General features: G+C 40.8%; 1 protein-coding gene across 7 annotated transcripts in view; it reads left to right on the top strand.

Annotated features, from left to right (window-relative positions):
- The window catches only part of LOC124795481 (endoribonuclease Dicer-like), a 428,130-nt gene that overhangs the window by 362,440 nt on the left and 39,321 nt on the right, over positions 1 to 26,369 (top strand). For 6 of the 7 annotated variants that reach the window (XM_047259520.1, XM_047259523.1, XM_047259519.1 and 3 more), the window contains exons 18-20: positions 153 to 269; positions 3,806 to 4,018; positions 12,828 to 13,103. In XM_047259520.1, coding sequence (XP_047115476.1) covers positions 153 to 269; positions 3,806 to 4,018; positions 12,828 to 13,103 — 606 coding nt within the window. The remainder of the gene's footprint in view (positions 1 to 152; positions 270 to 3,805; positions 4,019 to 12,827; positions 13,104 to 26,369) is intronic. The other variant, XM_047259524.1, reaches the window with a different exon arrangement.

Below are 26,369 nucleotides of genomic sequence, written 5' to 3'. Positions count from 1 at the left end.
GATTGCAATCAATCTGGTACTTGTGGGTACAGTTATTTTAATGATGATGAATGTATGATACATTGAAAAGTCCTCAATATTGCAGGAACACTGTGCTTGTGATGATAAGACACCTGAAATGATAAAGGTCATATTTTCATTTTCATCAACAGGTTCCAATATCTGAGGGTTCTGTGTTGGACTATGAAATGCCTGAAAACGCATGTGACATTCAGCTCCTGAACAGTGATTTTGGGGGCTGTGGCTTGACACTGAATGATGTGGAGCAAGTAAGTTAGCTACAGTTTCATGCATTGTTTCACTTCTCTTTATTTAATGTAAGCTGTCTCAAAAGAAGAGTGGTGATCATTTACAATTTGAAATCTGACAAGCATGGTGAAATATACGGTAGTTGTAGACACACTTTCAGTGTTAAAGATAATAATGTAAATGTTTATAGTTTCCAAATCATGAGCTCCATTGGGGTGAAACAAATGAGAGAAATATTGAGTTTGACAGAGCTCCAATGTACGATGTTAATAGAACTTTTATTTATTCTTGATTTGCTTTGTCTGTCTTCAAATAATCCTTTATGATCTGCCTGGGAAACCCAGAGTGACAATTGCCCTGTATGTCTTCTATTTCTGGAAACCCGTTTGGTTCCAGTGCTTTGAAATACCTGCCATTTTTTACTAGGACTGTGAAGCTATTTACATGTTCTTAGGTGTTAAATTTAAAATTATTCTTTTGTGAAAAAATTTCATATTTTTAGATTAGAAAGCTATGTACATAGGACGTTTGTCCATGATTGAAAATAACCAGTGTGGTTCAATAACCACTTTAGAAAGTTGCTTTGTAAGCAGAGACAGCTTAATCACATATTTAAGCTAAGCATAGACATTGGCAAACTAAAGCAAAAAGAAATGAAACTGAATGTAGTGTTAGCTGTTGGAAAAGTGCTGATTGAATTTGAAAGTAAAAAACTAGCAACTAAGTGGGCCAATTTTGTCTACCCGGTAACCCAGTGAGTTGACAGAGAGGAATACAAAATACTAAATTCTATTTCCTGAAATTGCCTTTGTGACAAAAACATGATTCAGGTCATCCTCACAAGTTTCACATACATGCTGAAATAAGATTTGAGATGGAATAAATAATAGAAGTAGTGACAGTAACTACTTTCTGCGTTTGATTGTATTGTCCACTGTCGCGCTCCCAGTTTCCCCGCCATCATGCTCCCCATCTCTCCTTCGTCGCACTCCTCACCTCAGGAGAGTTCTTACAAATTCATATGTAATACCAGCAATTGGTTGGGACTGCAGTCTACCCTCTGTAAGTTGGCTTATATATTTAATAAAGACAAAACCTGTGTTCCAGATGCTGCATCCATTAGTTTCCTTTCAGAGTATGCTGATACATTGGCTCCAGACTTATCAGTTGTATATAACTGCTCACCTGCCAAAAGATCCACATGTAAAGACTGGAAAGTTTCACTGATCACACAGTATTCAAGAAAGGAAATAGCAGTAGGGAACTGTTACCCAGCAGATTACTCCTAACATCTGTTTACTATAGGATTTTGGAAAAGTTACTGTGTTCAAACATCTATTGGCACACAGCATGGATTCAGAAAATATTGTTCTTGTGCTATGCAACTAGCTCTTTATTCTCACAAAGTAAAGCTTTTCATTCTCATAAAGTTATCAGTGTTATCAAAAGAGGGTGTCAAATTGATTCCATATTTCTAGATTTCCAAAAGTCTCTTGATACCATTCCACACAAGTGACCTCTATTCAGATTGCATGCCTATGGAGTTTCATCCCAATTGCCAATTGTTCCACTGGATTCATGATTTCTTGTGTGAAAGGTCACTGTTCATAGCAATTGATGGAAAGCCATTGAGTAAAACAGAAGTGATATCTGACGTTTCCCAAGGAAGTGTTAGAGGCCCTCTGCTGTTTCTAATCTATATGAATGATTTGAGAGACAGTCTGAGCAGCCATCTTAGATTGTTTGCAGACAATGCTGTCTTTTACAGTCTAGTAAAATCATCATAAGATCAAAAACCAGTTACAGAATAATTTAGACGAGATATCTGTGTGGTGTGAAAAGTGTCAGTTGACCATTAATGAAAAGTGTGAGGTTATTGTCACGAAAACTAAATGGAATCTGTTCAGTTTTGGTTACTTGATAAATCACATAAATATAAACACTTTCAGTTCAACTAAATACTAAGGAATTGTGATTGTGAACAACATAAATTGGAACAACCACATAGATAATGTTGTGGGATGTGACACTTCATAAATCTAACAGTTCTACTGAAGAGACTGTCTACACCACTCTTGTCCATCTTCTGGTGGAGTATTGCTGTGAGGTGTGGGACTCTTACCAGATAGGATTGATAGAGGACATAAAAAAAGTTCGTAGAAGGGCAACTCATTTTGTATTATCACAAAACTGGATAGAGGTGCCATGGATGTGATATGAAAATTGGGGTTGCAGCTGGGAAGAAGACATTTTCATTGCAGCAGGATCTTCTCATGAAAGTTCAATTGCTGACTTTCTCCTCTGAATGTGAAAATATCTTGTTGGCACCCACCTACAAAGGGAGAAATGATCACTGCAATAAAATAAGACAAATCAGAGCTCTCTCAGAAAGATTTAAGTGTTCATTTTTCGTGCGCACTGTTAAAGAGTGGAAGAGTAGAAAAATAGGTTGAAGGTGGTATGATGAACCCTCTGCAAGGCGCTTAATCGTGAATTTCAGGATAGCCATGTAGATGTCTAATTTAATATAACTACTGTTTAATTATCTTAAATGTTAAGTGCGATGTCACATAATATTTGTATGAGTCAATGATATTGTGAGCTTGTGCTCTTTTTAATTTCTAATAATCATAAATAGCACATAATTGATTGCATTCTTTCATTTAAATGCAACGTAAACCAAATTTTATAGCCTGTCAGTAGTAATTGATAGCGTTGAACAACTTGCTTGCAGTGGTTGAATGATATCAATTATTACTGATTATTGTCAGCTCACATTCATAAATTAATTATGTTAATCTGAGTAGTCTTCTTTATGATACTCCTTCACACTGCACAAAATTTAAAGTAGCATGTAGTTAATTTTTTCAATCTGTGTCTCAGATTAATATTATTTTCACATGCTAACTTGCACATGCTTTATGTTTCTGTGATTTGCACTGCATTCATCATACTCTATGGTTGTATTACTTGTTGATAGAAACAAACAGCTCGTGTACCTATCAAAATAACAAATGATCCCCTTTTTATTATTAGAAGTGCAAGCTCTTCCTACACATCCTTTACGTACTATCAGTTCTCATTTCACTTGGTTAATGTTAAGCTTCCCAATTGGCTCAAACTGTTTAGCAAATACTGAGTCCTTTTGCTTGCATATTAGAGATATTGCCTCAATAACTGCAAACTGTCTTCAGCATTCTTGTTGAACAAAAAGTTGATAAATTTCCCTGTAAGTACCAGCTCTTCCATACTATACTCACGTTCTACGAAGTGTCAGCAAAGAGTACTGCTAGATGCAAACCTTTTTGTGTGTGTGTGTGTGTGTGTGTGTGTTACGCGTGCATTCTTGAGTGTGGGCACACATGCAATGACCCATATAGTCACTGAATTTTATATGGTGCCTGGCATTTTTAGTGTGCAGTCATAAATAGGACTACTATTTTATTTGACGAGATTTCAGTGTGTTGGAGGCCTGCATGTTATGTTTGCTTATGAAATGTATGTTTATCTCAGTGCTCATGCCTATAATCATAGTGATTTTTTTCTGTTGTCCTAGGCTTTGACTGCAGCATCTTGTGACGACCTTTTCAATTCTGAAACATTAGAGACACTTGGGGACTCGTTTCTTAAGTTTGCTGTGAGCCTATTTCTATTCATTCATTATAAAAGTCATCATGAAGGAACATTATCAAGTATTAAAATGAAAGTTGTTAGCAATTGGCACTTCTACAATGTGGCTAAAGGAAAAGATATTGGAAGTAAATTGCAGGTAAGACGTGCAGAAAGTAAGACAAAACTATCATAATCAATGTATTATACCAAAATGAGGTGTGCAGGATGCTATGTTGTTACTGTAAAGTTGTTATATCATTTGTTGTTGTACATATTTTAGACAGAGTGGTAAGACTCTGGATTTGCATGTTATTGGACTGTGCTGTAACCCATATTCCTGCCATCCATATCTAAATTTTCAGTGGTTACCCTAAATCACTTATATCAAATGCTAAGATCTTTATTTTGAAAAGCACATGGCTGATGCTTCTTCCTTGTCTTGATTCATTCCGAGCTCACGTTCCATCTCTGATCATCTTGCATGAATGGAATGGTAAAGCACAATTGAGGAAAATAATTTGACCTATGATTAAGACTGTCTCAGTTACATAACTCCAAGATCAAAATAAAAATCATAAGAACATTGACACAACTGGGGAAAACACTGTGGTGCTGATGGAGAGTCAGTTGACACATTTATCCTTCTCCAACATCCCTGAAAGTTTGTAACATCATAATGGGATCACCCTTTACATTCATATATGATTTTTTTCCCTCTTCCATCCCTTCAACTAATACTGTTGGCAGTGGCTCATTTCATGATACTTCCCAAACCGTTCTTTCTTTTCGATTCATTGCAACATGTCTTTGTTTCTTAATTAATCAGTCCATCAGACTGTGAAATACATTCTATAATGCCATGTTTCAGAGGCTTCTGATTTTTTCCTTTCCATCTTCCCCATTGCCCATGTTTTGCACCCAGCTGATCCATAAGTTGCTGACATGCACCAACAGTTCTCATTGGATTTACAAAAGTTTGTTGATTTCAGTTATTGCAAAAATCAGTCATATGCCCATTGCTTTAGATGTTGGTCAAGTTGTATCTCCTGAAATATTGGAATATGTGATAGTATTAAAATTAAAACAGCAGTTCCTGGGCAGTGGGGGTTGACTCTCCCACAGGCCTGGCACAGAGTATAGCCCCTTGTGGCCTTGTAAATATTGATACTGTTATTTGTTCTCAAAAAGCTGTCTGTGTATTCTAATGTTTAAGATGTCTTTACTCACTTCACACAATCCCTGCATTCATATTCAGCAAGAGCACTGATAACTGTGGCGTCCATTGTCCTAAAATCATCACCGTGGAAACTTTGTGCAAAAGGGAAGAATAAGATTCAAATTAATACCTCAGTTAGTGAAATCAATACCAGGAGTAAGAACAATCTTCATAAAGATTTAGCACTCACTCTGGTCCACATAGGTGCCCACTATTCAGGAACACAAATCTTCAATAGTTTGCCATCGTCCATTAAATATTTATTTACTAACAATGTATGGTTGAAGAGAAGCTAATGGATTTGAATGCCCACCTCTGTCCACTACATTGATGGATTTCTTAGTAAAACCGATTGCTGCACTTACAGTTAACCACATATCATAACATTAATGTTGGATCATTTCTGACTTTGGCATAGATTCAATGCCATAATGTGATCTGTATGAGTTCCTACATTCAAGAATAAAAATTCACTCAGCAGTGGAGTCTGCCCTGATTTTAAATGAGATGTGTGAGACTGGGACTGTAACCTGTGATCTTTGCAGGAATCCTGTGCAAAGTTTTAATGTACAAGTAATGTCCCAGTATAAGACATTTAAATGCTTTTGGGAAGCTTTATAATTAGTGTGTAAATGAGTAAGTAAATACCCTCCTTTTCTTTGTTGAGGACTGTTGTATCATGCTACTAGTGCATATACATGTAGTGGCACCGCATGTGTACTTAATCAACTGTATCTATGTTGGCTGGCCACTCAAGGCATTCTGTAGAAAGTGTGCATGTGGCACGGTCTCTGCTGTGCCGTCTACTGGCAACTTGCACCTATGTATGCACAGAGCAGTGCTGATTCACACTCACTATGTTCTTTTATTTTGTAGCACTCACATCATTTGTTCTGTGTGTTACTTATGTTGCATCTTGTGTATGATTCTTTTGGCATTTGTTCTGTGTGTTACTTATGTTGCATCTTGTGTATGATTCTTTTGTTATGTGTGAAGTCAAAAAAGGCTTATTTCTATTATTGTTCAGAGGTGTTAGTTCAATCGGTTCTGTGTATTACTTGGTTACTACAGAGTTGGACTGGTTTTATATTACATGGTTAATACACAAATGGTGTTTACGTGTGCAGTCTTTGAGTGCAGTTTTTTCAGGTTTAGTCTTTATGGATGCCGTGCTACTGGCCTCAATTGAACAGCTTACTTCAGCAGTGACCACTTTAACAGACAGGGTATCTTTCCACCAGTTTATCCGCATGCATTTTTCCTTTTGAAGATTCGTCTGAGGATTGGGAAGGTTACAGAAGATTACTCAGACAGCAGTTTTTGGCTTTCAGTGTGACAGACTCGCATTTGTGCAAAGCTCTATTCTTCTCGTGGATTCGAACTGAGGTGTATCAATTACTGTGTCAACTTGCCTCTTTTACAGGAACTTTTAGCTCTTACTTTTGATCACATGTGCAGTTTATTGTCCAATTACCATCGCAAATGAGTGCATGTCATAGCGGCATGAGTTGAATTGTACTAATGCTGCAAGAAACCAGACCTTAACGGCTTTATCTGTAATTGTCAATTCATTACTGATGCCCATAATGACTCTTACGCAGACTCTATGGTATGCTCTCCCTCGGGACTTTCCACTCTTTGGCAGGTTCCTGCTTGGCTACCACGGGGCCCGAGCCTTTGCAGCATCTTTCCCTTCTGTGCTGCATGTGTATCCTCTTGCTATTCTTTTTCCCCTCCCTTGGGAAACGTGTATGGGGTGTTATTAGGAATGTTCCGCATTGTCTGTCGCTGACATAAGAACAGTCTCGCCACCGTTTTTCGTTCCTCTTTTCTTTATTTGTTTCCCTTCTCCTCTCATTCCTCTGCTTTGGCATTTGAGGTTCCCCTTTTTCTTCTTCCCTCCTGTTCACTCCTGAAAGCTGGTCCACATGTCTGATGCGTGAGCTGCTACCCTCCCAAGTTGCTGATTGGTACCCCTGTCAGGTGTTTGGGAGATGTGAACTGTGGTGTCACCGCCGGACACCACACTTGCTAGGTGGTAGTTTTAAATCGGCCGCGGTCCATTAGCACATGTCGGACCCGCGTGTCGCCGCTGTGTGATCGCAGACCGAGCGCCACCACAAGGCAGGTCTCGAGATACGGAAGAGCACTCGCCCCAGTTGTACAGACGACGTAGCTAGCGATGCACACTGACGAAGCCTCGCTCATTTGCAGAGCAGATAGTTAGAATAGCCTTCAGCTAAGTCAATGGCTAAGACCTAGCAAGGTGCCATTAGTAACATTGCATGTATCTAAAGAGTCTCACTTGTGTCGCCACAATCTCCAGATGTACCAAAAGGATGGATTAAAGTTAAGTATTCCAGAAGCTACGTACTTTTCTTTATAGCATTCATTACGTATCCTGTTTCAGACCTCACGCCATCCTGCTTTAACTTAGCGCGTGCCTTTCAGCTTCCTCTCATTGTGTCTAGGCTGTCTTGTCTAGACACAACATGAACAATCACCTAAAGCGGTGCGCCCCCCTTGTGAAGGGGACCCCCAGTTGGAAGGAGAGCACCTCCTTCTCCCCACTGTATCAACTGGAGTGGCAGCCATGCCACCTCCTCTTGGGATTGTCCCATGTATCTTGATGAGCAGGCTGTCTAGGAGATCCTGGTAAAGGAAAAACTGCCTTACCCAGTCACTCGCAAGCTATTGGCTAGTCGCAAACCCTGTGTTCTCCTGTCTGGCACCTATAGTTCTGTTCGTGTTACCCCTCACTCATGAAGGAGATGGCCACACATACATGCGGCCTCAAATTCAGCTCTGAGGTTGTGAAATCACCTAGTGTCACGGGATCATTGTCATCCCCCTGTTCAGCTGTGCAACAAGCCATCAAACTCTTACCTCAAGGGGTGAAGCCACCAGCTACACACCGGTAGGCCGGAAAGGACAGGAGGAGTACTCCCATGAAGACTTCCTACGTCCCTCCAGCCAAACAACACCCAAATCATCCTTCACTAACCAGAAAGGCTTGAAGAAGTCCACCAAAGGCAAATAGTCTTCTCCTTTGCCACATGATATCGTTGCCCGGCCGGCTTCTGTGTTGCCATTGAGCACCACCAAATGTTTTTCTGCATTGGACTCCACATATCAACAGCACAAACAAGACTATGCTTCTGTGAACCTCACAGAGCAGTATCCTCCTGCTTCTGTGCCCTGTAGCAGCGAGTCTTTGCAGGCTGTCACTCCGCAGCCGCCGAGCTGACACCTCTTCATTTCTTCCTCACCATGACTCTCTTCCAGTGGAACGTTTGTGGCCTTCGGTTCTATAAAGAGGATTTATGGCTGCTTTTAGCATCACAGCATCCCCTTGTACTCTGCCTTCAGGAAACAAAATTGTGTCCTCACAACTGCTTTGAGCTTTCACATTTCTTCCCGGTTTGTTTTGACTTTCCCCCTGAGTTCGGCATTCCATCTCATTTGAGCATCATGCTGCTCGTAAGGGATGTCTCATCTCCGTGACTAGCAATCTTCAAGCTGTTGCTATTCGCCTTTTCCTTCCTCACCAGACTTTTTCCCACTGTACCATTTATGTCCTTCTGTCGTTTGATGTCACCAGGGCAGACTTCCTTCAGCTTATTGGGAAGCTACCTCCCCTATTTTTGCTAATTGGTGACTTTAATGTGCATCATCCCCTTTGGGATTCTCCCAGAACCTGTCAGAGAAGTGCCCTCTTGGCTTATCTTCTTAATCAACTCAACCTCTTCTACCTTAACACTGGGGCACCCACATTCCTTTCCGACTCATTCTATTCCCATTTGGACCTATCCTTCTGCACTGCCCAGCTTGCCCATTGTCTTGAGTGGTCCATTCTTTCTAACGTCTATTGGAGCGACTATTTCCCATGTGCTATCCGTTTGCTGACTCCTACCCCATCTGCATGCACACCCAAATGGCAGCTTACTAAGGCTGACTGGCAGGTTTACTCCTCCCTGGCAATCTTCAAAGAACAGGATTTCTCCAGTTGTGATGACTAGGTGGAGTATCTCACAAATGTTATCCTTACTGTTTCAGAACATTCCATTCCACGCACTTCCTCTTTACCACGCTGTGTCCCAGTCACTTGGTGGACTGAGGCATGCCGCGATGCAATTCATTCACGGAGACTTGCTTTCCGCGTTTTTAACTGTCATCCTATGATGGCAAACTGCATTCATTATAAACAGATGCATGCAATTTCATTCATTAGTTCTTTTAACAGTTCCACCTCTTTCTCTGTTGTGTGGGCCAACTTCCGACAGCTCTCTGGAACCACAATCTGTTCATGAATTTCCGGCCTGACGACAGTAGCAGGCAATGTTGTCTTGGACCCTATTACTATCTCCAACACCTTGGGTCACCATTTTGCAGATATTTCAAGCTCTTCCCACCATCACCCTGCCTTCTTCCATCAGAAACAAGCTGAGGGGGCTCGGGCGATACCCTTCTCTTCTCAGAATCATGAATGCTACAATGCCGCCCTTACTATGAGGGAGCTAGATCGCGCTCTCAGTTCATCCCGATTCTCCGCCCCAGGGCCAGACACTGTCCATATTCAGATGTTGCAGCACCTTTCTCTTGCAGGCAAGCACTTTCTGCTTAATACGTACAACCGCATCTGGGCAGAGGGCACATTTCCCAGGCATTGGCATGAAGCCACCATCATAGCTAAGCCCAGTAAGGACAAAAACCTACCTTCTGGCTACTGCCCCATCTCTCTCACCACCTGCATTTTCAAGGTGATGGAATGTATGATTCATGCCTGGCTGGTATGGTGGCTTGAGTCTCACAGTTTAGTAACAACTGCACAGTGTGGATTTCGAGCATGGCATTCTGTAGTTGACCATCTCATTACTTTGTCCACCCATGTCATGAATGGTTTCCTGTGGAAATTCCAGACTGTGGCCATGTTTTTCAATTTGGAGAAGGCCTATGATACCTGCTGCAGAACTGGTATCCTCCATACTCTTTACACGTGGGGCTTCTGTGGCCGCTTGCCCTGTTTTCTTCAGAAATTTTTAAAAGATCGAGTTTTCAAGGTACATGTGGGTTCTGCCTTGTCGGACACCTTTATCAAGGAAAATGTTGTGCCTCAGGGTTCCGTCCTGAGTGTTGTCCTCTTTGCTATCGCCATTAACCCTATAATGGCCCGTCTCCTGCCAGGCATCTTCGGCTCCCTTTTTGTTGATGATTTTTCCATCTACTGCAGTTCTCCACAGACCTGTCTCATTGAGCGGCATCTTCAGCGATGTCTTGATTGTCTTTATTCCTGAAGCATTGACAATGGCTTTCATATTTCCACTGACAAAACTGAGGTAAATGGTTTCTCCCACCATCTTTACAACTTGGGCCTGTTGCTCTTCCGTTTGTCGAAACTACGAAATTCCTGGAGCTCGTGCAAGATAGGAAACTCTCTTTGCCCTCCCGTGTCTTACCTGGCAGCCCTCTGTACATGGTCCTTCAGTATCCTATGTGTTATCGATGGTACTTTGGGGTGCCGATCAAACCACCCTTCTCTGTGTGTACTGCCCTCTTACGCTGTCTCAACACTATCCAGCATCGTGGTATCCGTTTGGACACTGGTGCTTTTTACACTAGCCCGGTTGAGTGTCTGTATGCTGAAGCTGCTGAGCTACCACTGCCCTACCACCGTGACTTTCTCCTCAGCAGGTATGCATGCTGTTTGTCTATGGCCATGTGTGGCCACCCATCCTATGCCTCCGTCTTCAATGATTCCTTTGACCGCCAGTATGGAGCGCGTCCCGCTTCTCTGTTACCTCCTGGAGTCCACTTTCAGCACTTTCTCTGGCAGCTTAACTTCACCCTACCTGCAACTTTCCTGGTGGATGTGAACCGTTCGCCACCGTGGCTTTGTGAAGCGGCCTGTGTTAACCTTTGCCTCCATTTGCTTCTTAAAGACACTACTCCAGCCTTGCTCTATCACCTTCAGTTTCATGACCTTCGCATGGCATTTCACGATAGTACCTTTATGTGCACTGAAGCCTCTCTGACTGACCATGGTGTCAGTTGTGCCTTTGTCATTAGTGCCCACGTCTTTATATACCGGCTTCCGGCACACTGTTCACTATTTACAGCTGAGCTCTTCGCCCTGTATCAGGCCATAGAGTACATCTGGCAACACAGACTTTTCAATTGTGTCCTCTGCTCAGACTCTCTCAGCTTACTTCGAAGCCTCTGTGCGCTGTACACCGTGCATCCCTTAGTGCAACAGGTCCAGGAAAACTGTCACTTGCGCACTCTCTGTGAAGTTCCTGGTCATGTTGGTCTGCCAGGAAACGAGTCTGCTGACGCTGCTGCCAAGCCTGCCAGCCTCGTACCTCATCCCACTAGCTCCTATATTCCCTCCAATGGTCTCTGTGTTACCATTAGTCACGAGGTTGTGTCCCTTTGGCATTGCCATTGGTCGTCCCTTCATGGGAATAAGCTCAGGATTATTAAGCCTCTCCCTGCGGCTTGGACGACATCCTCTTAGCCCTCCTGTCGGAAGGAGGTCATTTTAACTAGGTTGCATATTGGGCACTGCCTTTTTTAACCATCGTCATTTGATAAGTGGCACTCTCCCACCACTCTGTACACACTGTACCCAAGTTTTAACTGTCTGCCACTTCCTGATGGAATGTCCATTTTTTAACCATTTACATTCCAACTTGTGTTTGCCATCTGAGTTACAGGCCATTTTAGCAAATGACGCGTGAGCTGTCGACTGAGTTTTACTTTTAATCCGCCAAAGCAATATGGCAAAGGCATTTCCTTCTCTTATGTCAATTGGGATTGACGTTTAGTTGGTTTTTGACTCCTTTCTCTCTTCGTGTTATATAGTTTTGACGTTGGTGCGTATGACCCCAGTTGTTTTTGTGCCCTAAATCAAAACAATCTCTGGTACACAACGCAATTATCTGTGTAGCTCCGGATGAGGAAGTGTGCCAGAAGGCTTTACTCTGGGAAAACCTGCCGTTCGCAGATGTTTTGCAAATAGCACAACCTTTTGAAGTTTACTGGGCAGCGAATGACCAAATTTGAAGTGTGGGACCATGTGACGAAAGTGTCAGAAGATGTGCCCACTAGGACTACAGATATCTTCCACAGTGAAGTTTTTATGGGTACCAGTTGGCTTTAGTAGAATTACAGGGAATGAAACTGTACAATAAACTTAGTTTCAGTGTGGGAAGCAGTGGGCTGGACCAGTGTTGTTTTTATCTCCCTCCATTAATCACATTCAATTAATCAGTGAAGACAGATTAGTACTCATCAAATATTGGACAGCTTTACATTCGGTGATACGGCTGGATTTTTTTATGCGATTTAGCCCTTACTATCACCTGTTAATACTATAAACTTCATGTTTGGAGGTGTGCTTGGATTCTGAATAGAACTGTTGCTACAGCTAGTCAAATGGAAGTGACCAGAGTCTACTGACTACTTTTTACTTTGCCATGGCACTGTTAATTTTGTAGGTCTTTTTCAGAACTGATTTAGTGAAACACTGGAATTAGGAAGTGTTAAAGATAATATCCACCTGCATTAAGTTGCATTAACAATTATTTTGACCAAAATCTGTTTCTCTACTATCTAATATTTATTATTATCTTTTACACTGCATGGAAAGCAGTAGCTATTTTTAATAAAACAGTATCATAGATTTTTTCCTTGATATTATTTTAGTGTATTATTATTTCAGTTTACTTCAAATGTGTTACTTTAAATTCAGATTCATAGGTTCGTACCAGATGAAACATGGGTACCACCTGGTTTCACCGTTCCGCAACCAGTACGTAGAAAATTCTTAAGCGAACATATAGCTCCAGAATATCTGAAGAAATTGAATCTCAGTGAAGTTGAGCACTCAGTGGACCAGTTAGTTGGCATGAGAAACAGTTGGAACCTAGCAACGCCAAACAACTCTGAACTTTTCATTGGCGTGCAAACTGTTAGTGATAAAGCTCTGGCTGATGCTCTTGAGGCTCTTACCGGTGTTTACTTGAAGGTAAATATGAAGTTTTCTTCTTTCTTGTGTATGCTATATTTTATCAGTGTATATTTCGGTGAAGTTTGATGTTTTATGAACCATACAGAGATCACTTGCACAAACGTTGATGTGAGTTTGGTGGAACATACAGGGTGATCTGCAGCATCATAGTTCATGTAGTGAGTAGCTGACGAGAAGCAAAGTTCAGAACATAGCAAAGATTTCTGTAAAATGTGATAAGTTTTTATGATGAGTAACTCAAGTCAGGAACCTTAAATAGGCATCGTCGAACTCTGTATCCCTAAGATACAGTAACTGTGGCTTCACAGGGTGCAAGAGGGTCAATGCAGTTCTACCAGCCACAGTATTTTTGCAGTGTTGCATCAGCAGTCATGTCCACATCGCAGTAGGTTGCACCCGACACGAGACACGATGCCACTTGTGCCCTATTCGGTGCACAGGACAACTGGCAGAATGCAAGGCCAGAATATTTCTACTATGTGTTGATATTGATAATCAGGCTGGTTATGGAATCTGATTTCCTATATAATGTAGTAAACACTTCCCATCTTTATTGAGAACATAGAACCAGAACTGGTTAAGTGTGTGCCTAGCTGACTAGATAAATGGAACGATAGGTGCAGGACACCCTCATCCCTCTCTAAAAGGGTCCCTTGGCATGTCTGAGCTGTGGTTGGTCTATCCAGGTATTAATCGAACTACAATAGATGGGTGGTGATATCTGACAGTTGTTTGCCTCTTGGTACAGCTTAAGTCTGCCTACAGCAAGAGACTGGTTACCCGCAGGGGGTGGCCAGAAGGGTGGAGCCGGGGATCGCGACAGTGGTGTGGTGTTTTCTATGAGCCCAAGTGGGGGGAGAAAGGGGGGAGGGGGAGTTGCAGGTCTGAATGAGCAGAGCTGGTTCCATTGTTGTACCTGCTACTTGTAATCACCTACAACATCAAAATAGCCGTCATTCCTACCAAAAGTGCAGTCCTGTGTGATAATATTACTGTATGCACAGGTGCAGCAGGTTGGAGTACTAATTGGTCTGCACATGTGCAATTCTTCAGTGAGACTCTGTCTGTTGCTTATGTTGAACCTGTATATTGTGCTGAAGCTAGTGAGTGCTTTCTCAATAGGTGTGGTCCTCAAAATTTACCTCATCTGCATTTTGTGTGTCCTGGCCAGCCACTCCACTTCATGCTTTGATGCTAGATGGGAAAGAACGGTGGTCAGGTGTTCTATCCCATTAACATATACAGAATTATTTGAACACAGATGCCTTTAATGGAGTGCCATTGTTGAATACTGTTCCCTCTACAACAAGTGTGGAGTTCAGTGCAAAGTTGGTAGTTGACATCATCATAACGGTCAGCCATGATACATGAGAAAAGTTAGAAAAGGCAGAAGCAATTGGCGACCACATTGCTCCCTGGAACTGTTTGACTTGATTGATGTGTACTCTCTGTTAGGGCTGCTCATCACGAGGCCACATGTTACAACACTGCACAGGAGCATTCAGAATTGTTGTGTTAAAATGATGTCTCAGTGAAGAAAATGTCTGTGCTCTTAGGTAATAGGTGTAGTGAACCTCATTACACAGCTGACAAAACTGTGCAAAGCAGATGATTGCAGTCTCATTTCATCCCCTGTATATGTACCTCAATTGTAAATTCGTTGAGGGTGAAGGAAGATGTATTGTGACAGAACATAACACTTAGTGTGAGTAGAATTCTGTATCTGGTGAGCAAGGCCACATTTAAAATAGATGGTTTTGTAATTGTAAGCACAAGAAATGAGGCCTACATTGGCAGCCTTTGAGCTGTTTTAACAGGGACCTTGAAATAGAGACCAAAAAATGAAACAGAGAGGGGCCAAACAGTGAAACAGTGATCAAATTAAACTTAATCCTAAACAGATAAATGTGTAATATCTTCTTACTTTATTCGACGTTCTCAATTTGTGAGCCTTCGTTTGGTCACAGTTCTTGTTTATTTACAGTGCTGAAATATGATGTGTTGGTACACAACAAAAGGGGTTTGCTGAAGTGAACTTCACTTGACACAGTGTTCTTCTAAGGCTGTTTTTAAGCTGAGGGATCACTTTTGGCATACTTCTGTCCAGACAGAATTAACCACGTTTTTGCTTAGTTGATGGAGTGGGTGGGAGAGTGAGCAAATGTGGTATGATAATTAATTTTATCTAAGAAAAACTACATCTCTTTAAGTACTTATAGCCTGGAAAGTTATTTATTACATCAATATGGCCCTGCTTTGATGTTAGTTTGTTTTGTATTAAGCTCAGACTGAGATTTAATTCGCAATAGGAACCACTGTATATCACCACTGTACAGTGAGTATACTGCAGTCAGTAGTGGTGAAACTGTGCACTGGTAGGTGTCCAGAGTAATCGGAGACACAGCCACACCTGTGTCCAGCTTGACGTCTCTCACTATGTGTTGACATAAATTAACATAAATTTTTTTCTGTAGAAAATGGCTTAGTAACATGTAGCATGCCGGCAGCACAATCTGTTGATTGCTGGCAGCATTAGACACTTGTGTGGTGCTGTCCCAACTTGATGCATGTAAAACATCTTGATGGCACAGAATGGGCAGTGAAATTCCTCATGCCTTGTGTTGCAGTTGGGACACTATTTGTTTGAGTTGATTTACTTGAGGTTTATAGGCAGCAACATGAGGGAAACATTTTTGTCAAACACTGGTAAGTCCAAGGTGGATTAACAGTATTATGAAAATAGTAGATTGCTATGCACCATATCCAGGAAACATAGAGTTGCAGACAGGCACAACAAAAAGACTGCTATTTCTGTGAGATTCTTGCATTTTGTGAGATGATTACAGTGAATAAAATACTTTTCTTCTGTGCATGTTTATTATTGTTGAGGAAAGTGAATCACTAACTACTGACAAAAACTTGTTTATTCTGCATTGCTGGACTAAGAGATGAACGGATGTTCAGTTACTCCGATGATGATCTTGACCATCCATCATCAGTAAGCCATTCGGCACTAATGTGGCCTGTGCTGAAGCTGGTGTTTTGTGAGGTTTAGCACCTCACTTAATGTTGTATTAGATGACTCTTCGATGGTCTTGGCTGCTACTTGGATAGCAGAATACTTGGAGTGCATATAAGGGTTTTTTAGGCTAGGTGTTAGTTTGAGGTATTCTGATGAACACTCGCCAGGCAGTACTCAGCAAGGGAAGTCAGACTGTGTTCAGAGTAAAGACACTTCAACTGTCAAAATTTTTTCAGTAAATTGTCGGAAGTATTGTAACAAAGTTTCCGAATTTACTGCCCTTCAGGAAAGCTGTTGCACTCAAATTATTATCAGGACTGAGAGCTAGCTGAAACCTGAAATGGAAAGATCTGAGATATTTAGCAAGTCATGGAACGTGTATCGGAAAGACAGATTAGAGACCATAGGATGGGGAGTGTTCATTGCAGTTGACAAAAACAACATGTCTGTTGAGGTCAAAGGTCAGTATGACAGTGAAGTTATCTGTTTGTGTGTAACAGGTCTAGGTGAAACCAAGTTAATTGTTGGATGTTTTTACCTGCCACACAATTCTTCTGTGACAGTTCTAGAGCCATTCAAAGAACTGGTCAGTAGCATGTAAATCTCCAGATCATGTAATACTAATTGGAGGCGGCTTTAACCTACCGAGTTTTGACCGGGATGTCTGTGGTTCATTGCAGGGGTATGGACAGATAGTCATGTGAAGTACTTCTGAACACATTTTCCAAGAACTGTCTTCAGCAGGTAGCTTGACAGCCCCCACACAATGGAAATATCTTAGACCTTGTAACTACTAATAGACTAGACCTGATTGACAATGTCAGTATGGAAAAGGGGATTAGTGATCATGATATCATTATAGCAACTATGATTATGAAAGTGAATAAGTTGGCTAAGAAGCCTAGGAGAATATTTCTGCTGGAAAGAGCAGATCAGCAGTTGTTAGCATCTCACTTAGACAGTGAATTGACATCTCTTAATTCCACTAGTGAATTGACATCTCCACTAAGATTGACATAGAGGATTTATTGGCAAAGTTTAAGCAGATTGTAAATCATGGTCTGGAAATTATGTGCCCAGTAGGTGGATTACGGGCAGAAAAGACCCACCATGGTTTAATAACAAGATTTGGAAACTGCTAGTGAGACAGAGGCTGTTGCACTCTCAGTTCAAAAGAGAATGCGCAAATAATGACAAACAAAGGCTAGTACAGATTTGTGTGTCTGTGAAAAGGTGTCTGCCTAAGCATACAGCTACTACCAGTCTCATACATCATGAAAACATCTGTCCAAGAACCTGAGAAAATTCTGGTCTTATGTAAAATCGCTAAGTGGATCTGAGGCTTCCATCCAGTCACTTGACCTGTCTGGTGTCGCAGTTGAAGCTAGCAAAATGAAAGCTGAAATTTTAAATTTCACATTCAAGAAAACTTTCACACAGGAGAATCATACAAACATACCATTGTTTGACCATTGAACAGGCTCCCAGAGGGATGACATAGTAATAAGCATCCTTGGTGCAGAGAAACAACTGAAGGACTTGAAATCAAATGTCACCAGGTCTGGAGGGAATCCCAGTTCATTTTTTGAAAGAATGCTCCGTGGTGTTGGCCCCTTATTTAGCTTGCATTTGTCATGAATCTATTGCCCAGCATAAAGTCCCAAGTGATTTGAAAGAAGTGGAGGTGACTCCTGTGCATAAGAAGGGCAAAAGAATGGACCAGCAAAATTACAGACCAATATCACTACTGCGGAATCCTTGAACACATTCTTAGTTCAAATATATCTTGAGACCAAAAAGCTTATGTCCATCAATCACCATAGTTTTAGAAAGCATCGCTCATGGTAAACTCAGTTTGCCATTTCCTCCCAAGATATACTGGGGACTATGGATGAAAGGCAACAGGCAGATTCCATATGTCTAGATTTCCGGAAAGTGTTTGACATGGTGCCTCATTGCAGGCTGTTAAAGAAGGTATGAGCATATGGAATAGGTTCACAGATATGTGAGTGGCTCGAAGACTTCTTAAGTTACAGAATACCCTAATTGGTGTGATGAATGGCAGCTAGGTCTAAATATAGAAAAATGTTTGTTAATGTGGATGAGTAGGAAAATCAAACCGGTAATGTTTGGGTACAGTACTACTAGTGTCCTGCTTGACACAGTCAAGTTGTTTAAATTGTTGTTGTTGTGGTCTTCGGTCCTGAGACTCGTTCGATGCAGCTCTCCATGCTACTCTATCCTGTGCAAGCTTCATCATCTCCCAGTACCTACTGCAAGCTACATCCTTCTGAATCTGTTTAGTGTATTCATCTCTTGGTCTCCCTCTACGATTTTTGCCCTCCACGCTGCCCTCCAATACTAAATTGGTGATCCCTTGATGCCTCAGAACATGTCCTACCAACCGATCCCTTCTTCTAGTTAAGTTGTGCCACAAACTTCTCTTCTCCCCAATCCTATTCAATACCTCCTCATTAGTTATATGATCTACCCATCTAATCTTCAGCATTCTTCTGTAGCACCACATTTCCAAAGCTTCTATTCTCTTCTTGTCTAAACTATTTATCATCCATGTTTCACTTCCATACACGGCTACACTCCATACAAATACTTTCAGAAACGACTTCCTGACACTTAAATCAATACTCGATGTTAACAAATTTCACTGTTCAGAAACGCTTTCCTTGCCATTCCCAGTCTACATTTTATATCCTCTCTACTTCGGGCATCAATTATTTTGCTCCCCAAATAGCAAAACTCCTTTACTACTTTAAGTGTCTCATTTCCTAATCTAATTCCCTCAGCATCACCCAACTTAATTCGACTACGTTCCATTATCCTTGTTTTGCTTTTGTTGATGTTCATCTTATACCCTCCCTTGATGACACTGTCCATTCCGTTCAACTGCTCTTCCAAGTCCTTTGCTGTCTCTGACAGAATTACAATGTCATCGGCGAACCTCAAAGTTTTTATTTCTTCTCCATGGATTTTAATACCTACTCCAAATTTGTCTTTTGTTTCCTTCACTGCTTGCTCAATATACAGATTGAATAACATCGGGGACAGGCTACAACCCTGTCTCACTCCCTTCCCAACCACTGCTTCCCTTCCATGCCCCTCGACTCTTATAACTGCCATCTGGTTTCTGTACAAATTGTAAATAGCCTTTCACTCCCTGTATTTTACCCCTGCCACCTTCAGAATTTGAAAGAAAGTATTCCAGTCAACATTGTCAAAAGCTTTCTCTAAGTCTACAAATGCTAGAAACGTAGGTTTGCCTTTTCTTAATCTAGCTTCTAAGATAAGTCGTAGGGTCAGTATTGCCTCATGTGTTCCAATATTTCTACGGAATCCAAACTGATCTTCCCTGAGGTCAGCTTCTACCAGTTTTTCCATTCGTCTGTAGAGAATACGCGTTAGTATTTTGCATCCGTGACTTATTAAACTGATTATTTGGTAATTTTCACATCTGTCAACACCTGCTTTCTTTGGGATTGGAATTATTATATTCTTCTTGAAGTCTGATGGTATTTCGCCTGTCTCATACATCTTGCTCACCAGATGGTAGAGATTTGTCAGGACTGGCTCTCCCAAGGCCGTCAGTAGTTCTAATGGAATGTTGTCTACTGCCGGGGCCTTGTTTCGACTTAGGTCTTTCAGTGCTCTGTCAAACTCTTCATGCAGTATCATATCTCCCATTTCATCTTCATCTACATCCTCTTCCATTTCCATAATATTGTCCTCAAGTACATCGCCCTTGTATAGACCCTCTATATACTCCTTCCACCTTTCTGCTTTCCCTTCTTTGCTTAGAACTGGGTTTCCATCTGAGCTCTTGATATTCATACAAGTGGTTCTCTTTTCTCCAAAGGTCTCTTTAATTTTCCTGTAGGCAGTATCTATCTTACCCCTAGTGATATAACCCTCTACATCCTTACATTTGTCCTCTAGCCATCCCTGCTTAGCCATTTTGCACTTCCTGTCGATCTCGTTTTTGAGACGTTTATATTCCTTTTTGCCTGCTTCATTTACTGCATTTTTATATTTTCTCCTTTCATCAATTAAATTCAATATTTCTTGTGTTACCCAAGGATTTCTATTAGCCCTCGTCTTTTTACCTACTTGATCCTCTGCTGCCTTCACTACTTCATCCCTCAGAGCTACCTATTCTTCTTCTACTGTATTTCTTTCCCCCATTCCTGTCAATTGTTCCCTTATGCTCTCCCTGAAACTCTGTACAACCTCTGGTTTAGTTAGTTTATCCAGGTCCCATTTCCTTAAATTCCCACCTTTTTGCAGTTTTTTCAGTTTTATTCTACAGTTCATAACCAATAGATTGTGATCAGAGTCCACATCTGCCCCTGGAAATGTCTTACAATTTGAAACCTGGTTCCTAAATCTCTGTCTTACCATTATGTAATCTATCTGAAACCTGTCAGTATCCCCAGGCTTCTTCCATGTATACAACCTTCTTTTATGATTCTTGAACCAAGTGTTAGCTATGATTAAGTTATGCTTTGTGCAAAATTCTACCAGGCGGCTTTCTCTTTCATTTCTTAGCCCCAATCCATATTCACCTACTACGTTTCCTTCTCTCCATTTTCCTACTACCGAATTCCAGTCACCCATGACTATTAAATTTTCATCTCCCTTTACTATCTGAATAATTTCTTTTATTTCATCATACATTTCTTCAATTTCTTCGTCACCTGCAGAGCTAGTTGTTTAAATATCTGGGTGTAATGTTGCAAAGTGATACGAGATGGAATGAGCATGTGAGAACTGTGGTAGGGAAGGCAAATGGTCAACTTCAGTTTTTTTGGGAGAGTTTTAGGAAAGAGTGGTCCACCATCAAAGGGGACTGCATATTGGACACTAGTGTAACCTGTTCTTTTGTAATGCTTGAGTGTTTGGGATCTGTACCAGGTCAGATTGAAGGAAAACATTGAAGCAATTCAGAGGTGGGCTGATTGATTTGTTACCAGTAGGTTCGAACAACATATAAGTGTTTTTGAGAAAATTTGAAGCTTACTGCAGAATGGTTCTGTTGCTTCCAACACACATTGTGCGTAAGGACCACGTAGATAGATTACATGAAATTATGCCTCATACGGAGGCATATAGGCAACTGTTTTTCCATAGTTCTATTTGTAAGTGGAACAGGAAAGGAAATAACTGGCAGTGGTATGGGATACCCTCTGCCTCATGCCGTAGGTGGATTGCTGAGTACCAGTGTAGATGTGATGTAGACTCTAATGAGTTCTGCAATGCCTCCCATGTATGAAACTGAAGTACAGTAATGTCACAGATTAAAGGTTCACTACAAAACATTTTACATCAAAAATAACACTATCCATGATAAGTCTTGCAGATCTGAAACTCGGGCCGCATGCTTAAAATGCTGATTAAAGTATGAGCTTAGTTGTTACCATTTTCAATTTATTGATCACAGTAGTCAGTTTGCAAACCACTAATTTCAAGATTTTCCATTAAAACGTGCCCCACAGCTGTAATACAAGTGAAAAAATTCATGATAACACTGTAATAAATGGAGGGACCCATTAGGCTCAGTCATAAGTAAAGCAGGAGCCAGACTTACATACATTCTTATGATACTAGGAAAACACAGTCGGTATACAAATGGCATTGCATAAAGCATACTTCTACAACTCATTACAGGAAATTGTTAAAGTGTGTGAGATCCATACCAAATAGGACTTGCAGGAGATTGTGACAAAGCAAGCTGGGATATTTTTACTTCCCTTCTTATTTTGCCACCTGCCTCCTTAAATTCATTTTTTCATCTTTGACTAATTACCATTAACATATGTGAGTATAATCTGCATTTTCATAAATGAGAAAAGATGGCCCTCAGTTTTAAAGAATACAGCACCTTACCTAATTTTGTGCTTAGTTTATCAAACAGTGGAAAATCCAGGATGGAATGTAGCAATATTAGAGAAGGAAAGTTGTTCTTCACCATAGAGCGGAGATGCTGAGTCGCAATAGGTACAACACAGACACAGACGCGCGCGCGCGCGCACACACACACACACACACACACACACACACACACACACACACACACACACACACACACACACACACACGCAAATGCAACTCCCACACAAGTCTACAGTCTCAGACAACTGAAACCACACTGCAGTGTGGTGTCAGTTGTCTGAGACTGCAGACATGTGTGGAACTACGTCTACACCAAGGACCATCAACAAAGACATAAAGCAGGTGGACGTCACATATGGTGCCCTTATGGGTGAGGACTACTTTATGTGGACACAATAGACAAGGACTCACAAACTTTGTCAGTGAAATCAAGAACAGTTTACAATACAGTGATTGTAATGAAGGAAGTGCAATGGCCAATCAGCGCATGGGTTTCATGGCCACAGAAGGACAGCAGCCAATCAATGAGCGGGTTCTATGGAAGCAGCCATTGAGTACGGGTGCAGCCAATCAGTAAGCAGGTGGACACATCCAACAGAGATAAACAAGACGCCTCACCGAGAGAATTACAACTTGAAGCAGCCGTGGAGACAATGAATCGAGATGACAACCGCAGCTGGAGACGAGTGATTAAAAACAAGGTAATTCTTAGCAAAAGCCATTTTACATTGAGTGATACATAATGAGTGGCCCTAATGAACAAGACAGTGTGATTGGAGACACTGGACAACAGGGGAGTTGTGTGACTGAAAACAAAGCTGTAGCGGTTAAGTTTTTAAATGAACACAAAGAACTAATTGGGACTGGTTCTGTAGATGATGTGGTTATAAATCAGACATGAATGTAACTTTCAATGATGGGGATGAAAGTCTTATTGTAGATTAAATGAAAAAACCGTTGTCTACATTGTTTGGTGATGTGAGTGAAACGGACGAAAACAGTACTGTAGTGGATGAAATTGTTTAGGCTAAGGAGGAGGAATCGAATAGTGAAAGTCAGCAAGAGCAAAAGTTTATGGCAGATGGAAAAGTGGAAGTTATGTTAAGGCAAATTATGAGTAGTTTGAGTCAGATGAGTATGAAAGAAGACGTTAGTAGTATGGAAGAAGACATTAGAAGGGTGGAAAAGAAAACTGATAGCATTAGAACTGACGTTATCTTAAAGGGTGAACTGAAGAAAGAAGTTATAAATGAGGTTAAGGTAGTCAGTACTAATCTTTCAGAATTAAGTAAGCTGGTTGAGGTGGTAGTTAAACATTGTTATGAAAAGATAAAGAAAGTAGAACAGAATATTAATGACAAATTAACATTAATGAGTAGTAAATGTGTAGAAGAGAGAAAGAAAATTTGTGATGACTATAGTAGGGGGGTAGAGGCATCTGAAAAACAGTGTGAAGATGAAGTCAAAGCAGCCAGGAAAGTTTCTGCTGAAAACAGGGTTAAACTTGAGAACCAAGTCAATCAGATTAAAAATGATTTAGTAACGGAGGTAGAAATCATGTGTGCAGTAGTAGTAGAGGAAAACAGGTAAAAGTAAATAAAAATGTAGATTCTAAATTGGCTGAAATAGAGAAAAAGATGGAAGAGGTACAATATCTAAAGCATAGAGTATGTAGTGTCACAAACAGACCTTCATTTGTTAGTTATAAGAAATTTAATAATTTTGATCCATATGGGTAAGTGTATCCATTGGATTTCATTATGGAATTTAATGATTTGCCTAAAACACAGAATGACAAAGAAAAAATGTGATTTGTGAGACGTTTTTTGAAAGGGGATGCTTATGGATGGGCAGCTCAGGTATGTGATAGCTGCACTTCATGGCAAAGCTTTGAGAAAGAAAAGCAGTAGACAATTTTGAGTAAATTTTGGGGAGAAGAGAGATTTGACTCTAGGAAGGGTTCTGTGAAAGGTTTCTGTTAGCTTTGGATGAACAAACTGAAATATTTGGACAAAGCACTAGGTAGTGAACCAGTAATTATGGGTTTAGAAACTAAGTTGCCTCAGAAAGTTAGAGAATTTCTTGTACCTGCCCGTAGGGGTAATATTAGTGATTTCTTGAATTATGTTGATAAAGTGGAGAGGGTGAAGCCCTCAGTGGAAGATTGTAGGAGGAATTTTGATGACAATAACCAATCAGAGAGAGAGTTTCAGGTAAATAGAATGAACAGGAATAATTGTAGTAGAAATTCAAGGAATGGTTGGGTGGAGGATAGCCAGAATGGGCACGAAAATGATAGGGAAAATTCAGGTAAAAGAAATGGAGGAGATGATTTTAATTCTGGATCAAACCATTTATGCTAGATAATGCTAGAGTTTTGATGAAGAGCCACTTGTATACATGATATTTCCATGAAGTAAGTCCCATTTGGTTATATAAAACAAATGTGTACAGATACAGAAAAAATATTTATTGTACAAAAATCTACAACTGTCAAACTACTTTTCTACATAGCATCCGAAATTTTGTAGGCACTTGTCATAGCGTAGCATAAGTTTTTGTATGCCTTCTTCATAGAAGGTTGCCACCTGTGTATTCAACCATGTGGTAACATGTTCTTTCAGCTCATAATCATCGTTGAAGCGTTGACCACCAAGGCCAGATTTTAGGTGTAAGAAGAGATGGAAGTCGCTGGGAGTGAGGTCTGGGCTGTACTGAGAATGATCAAATGCGTCCCAGTGAAATTCCATTAAGAGTTGTTTGGCCACATTCACCGTGTGAGGTCGGGCATTATCGTGGAAAAAAACAACATGTTTTGACAGTAATCCTCGGCACTTATTCTGTATTGCGCGGCGCAATAACTTTATGTTCTGCAGTAACCATGTGCATTTATTGTTTGGCCTCGTGGTAAGAAATCAGTCAGCAAAATGCCTTTTCTGTCCCAAAAAACAGTGCACATGACTTTTCGAGATGTCAAGATTTGCTTAGGCTTAACCTTGGTTGGGGATGAAGTGTGCCTCCATTCCATTGATTGCCATTTAGTTTCAGAGGTGTCGTACGATACCCAAGTTTCATCCCCCATGACTATCTGAGAAAGAAAACCATCGCCTTATTCATTTTAGAGTGTCAAAAACTGAAGTACACTGCCCATCTGTTGTTTTTTGTGTTGTTCGGTAAGAATTTTGAGTACCCAACATGAGCGAAGTTTTCAAAATTTCAGTTTTTCGGTAACAATGTCATGAATTAGTGATCATGAGATTTGCGAAACTTCCATAGCAAGGGCACTAATTAAAGTTACGGTTGTACTTAATCTTCTCTTCAATTATGTGAACCAGTTCATCAGTAACCACAGACGGGCGTCCACTTCATTCTTCATCGTGCTCTTGATCACATCCTTCATTGAACAGTCTGATCCATCTTCTGACCATTGAATCACTCATAGCATTTTGTCAGTAAACCTTACAGATTTGCCGATGAATTTCCTTTGGTTTAACTTTCTTTGCATTTAGAAAACTAATCACATATCTGATTTCACGCACGGTGGCGTTTTCAATTATGGATAACTTTATAAAAAAGCAGCGATCTGAAAATGGCATACATGTCTTCTCCTTGAGTCAGAGTAAGTGTCGCGCATGCTCGGAACTGCGATCGTAGCACGGCCACGGATAGAAATAGAAATGGAATTTACTTTGTGGATGACCCTCGTATAAATGTGCTGTAATCACAGGTAAGAGTAACGTAAATGATAGTAGTAAGACGAGTGTAATTTCTATTTCTAATTCTAGTGAGATGTTGTATGATGGTATGGGTAGCAATATTTATCCCATAAGGGGAGACGAGGAACTTACTGTAATGTGCACTGAGCCAGAAGTAAGACCTACAAGCAAGTAGGGGGTTCAACATTAGAAAAAAATGTATATATATAATTGTGGTATAATAGAAGTGTCGGTGTTCAGTGCAGTCAGTATATTGAGATAACTATCTACCTATAGAAGTGTGTCATGGTACAGCCTTGTGTAACATTAAGGAATTACACAGAAACTATATATATTTAAGGAATTACAGCTTTAAACATAAAAGTCTCTTCAGGTTTGCTGTCGGATCCTAAAATCAACTTGACTTGATATTTCGGTGATCCAACTGGTCACCGTCTTCAGGAGAATGCTGCTTCGCTGCTGACTCCCGCTGAGAACTGATGCCGTGCTGCAAATTGACGTCCTATATAGGCCACTGTTCAGTACATGGTGCATGTGCTGACTGACTGGGAGGTGGCACCGCCCTTAGTAAATTATCCGCCAACCTAATTTCAATCACCTCTTTATAGACACTGTTCCAAA

This window comes from Schistocerca piceifrons, chromosome 4, assembly GCF_021461385.2.
Source record: "Schistocerca piceifrons isolate TAMUIC-IGC-003096 chromosome 4, iqSchPice1.1, whole genome shotgun sequence".
NCBI lineage: Eukaryota > Metazoa > Arthropoda > Insecta > Orthoptera > Acrididae > Schistocerca > Schistocerca piceifrons.
The sequence above is the reverse complement of the archived record's forward strand: the minus strand, read 5'-3'. Positions and strand labels throughout refer to the sequence as shown.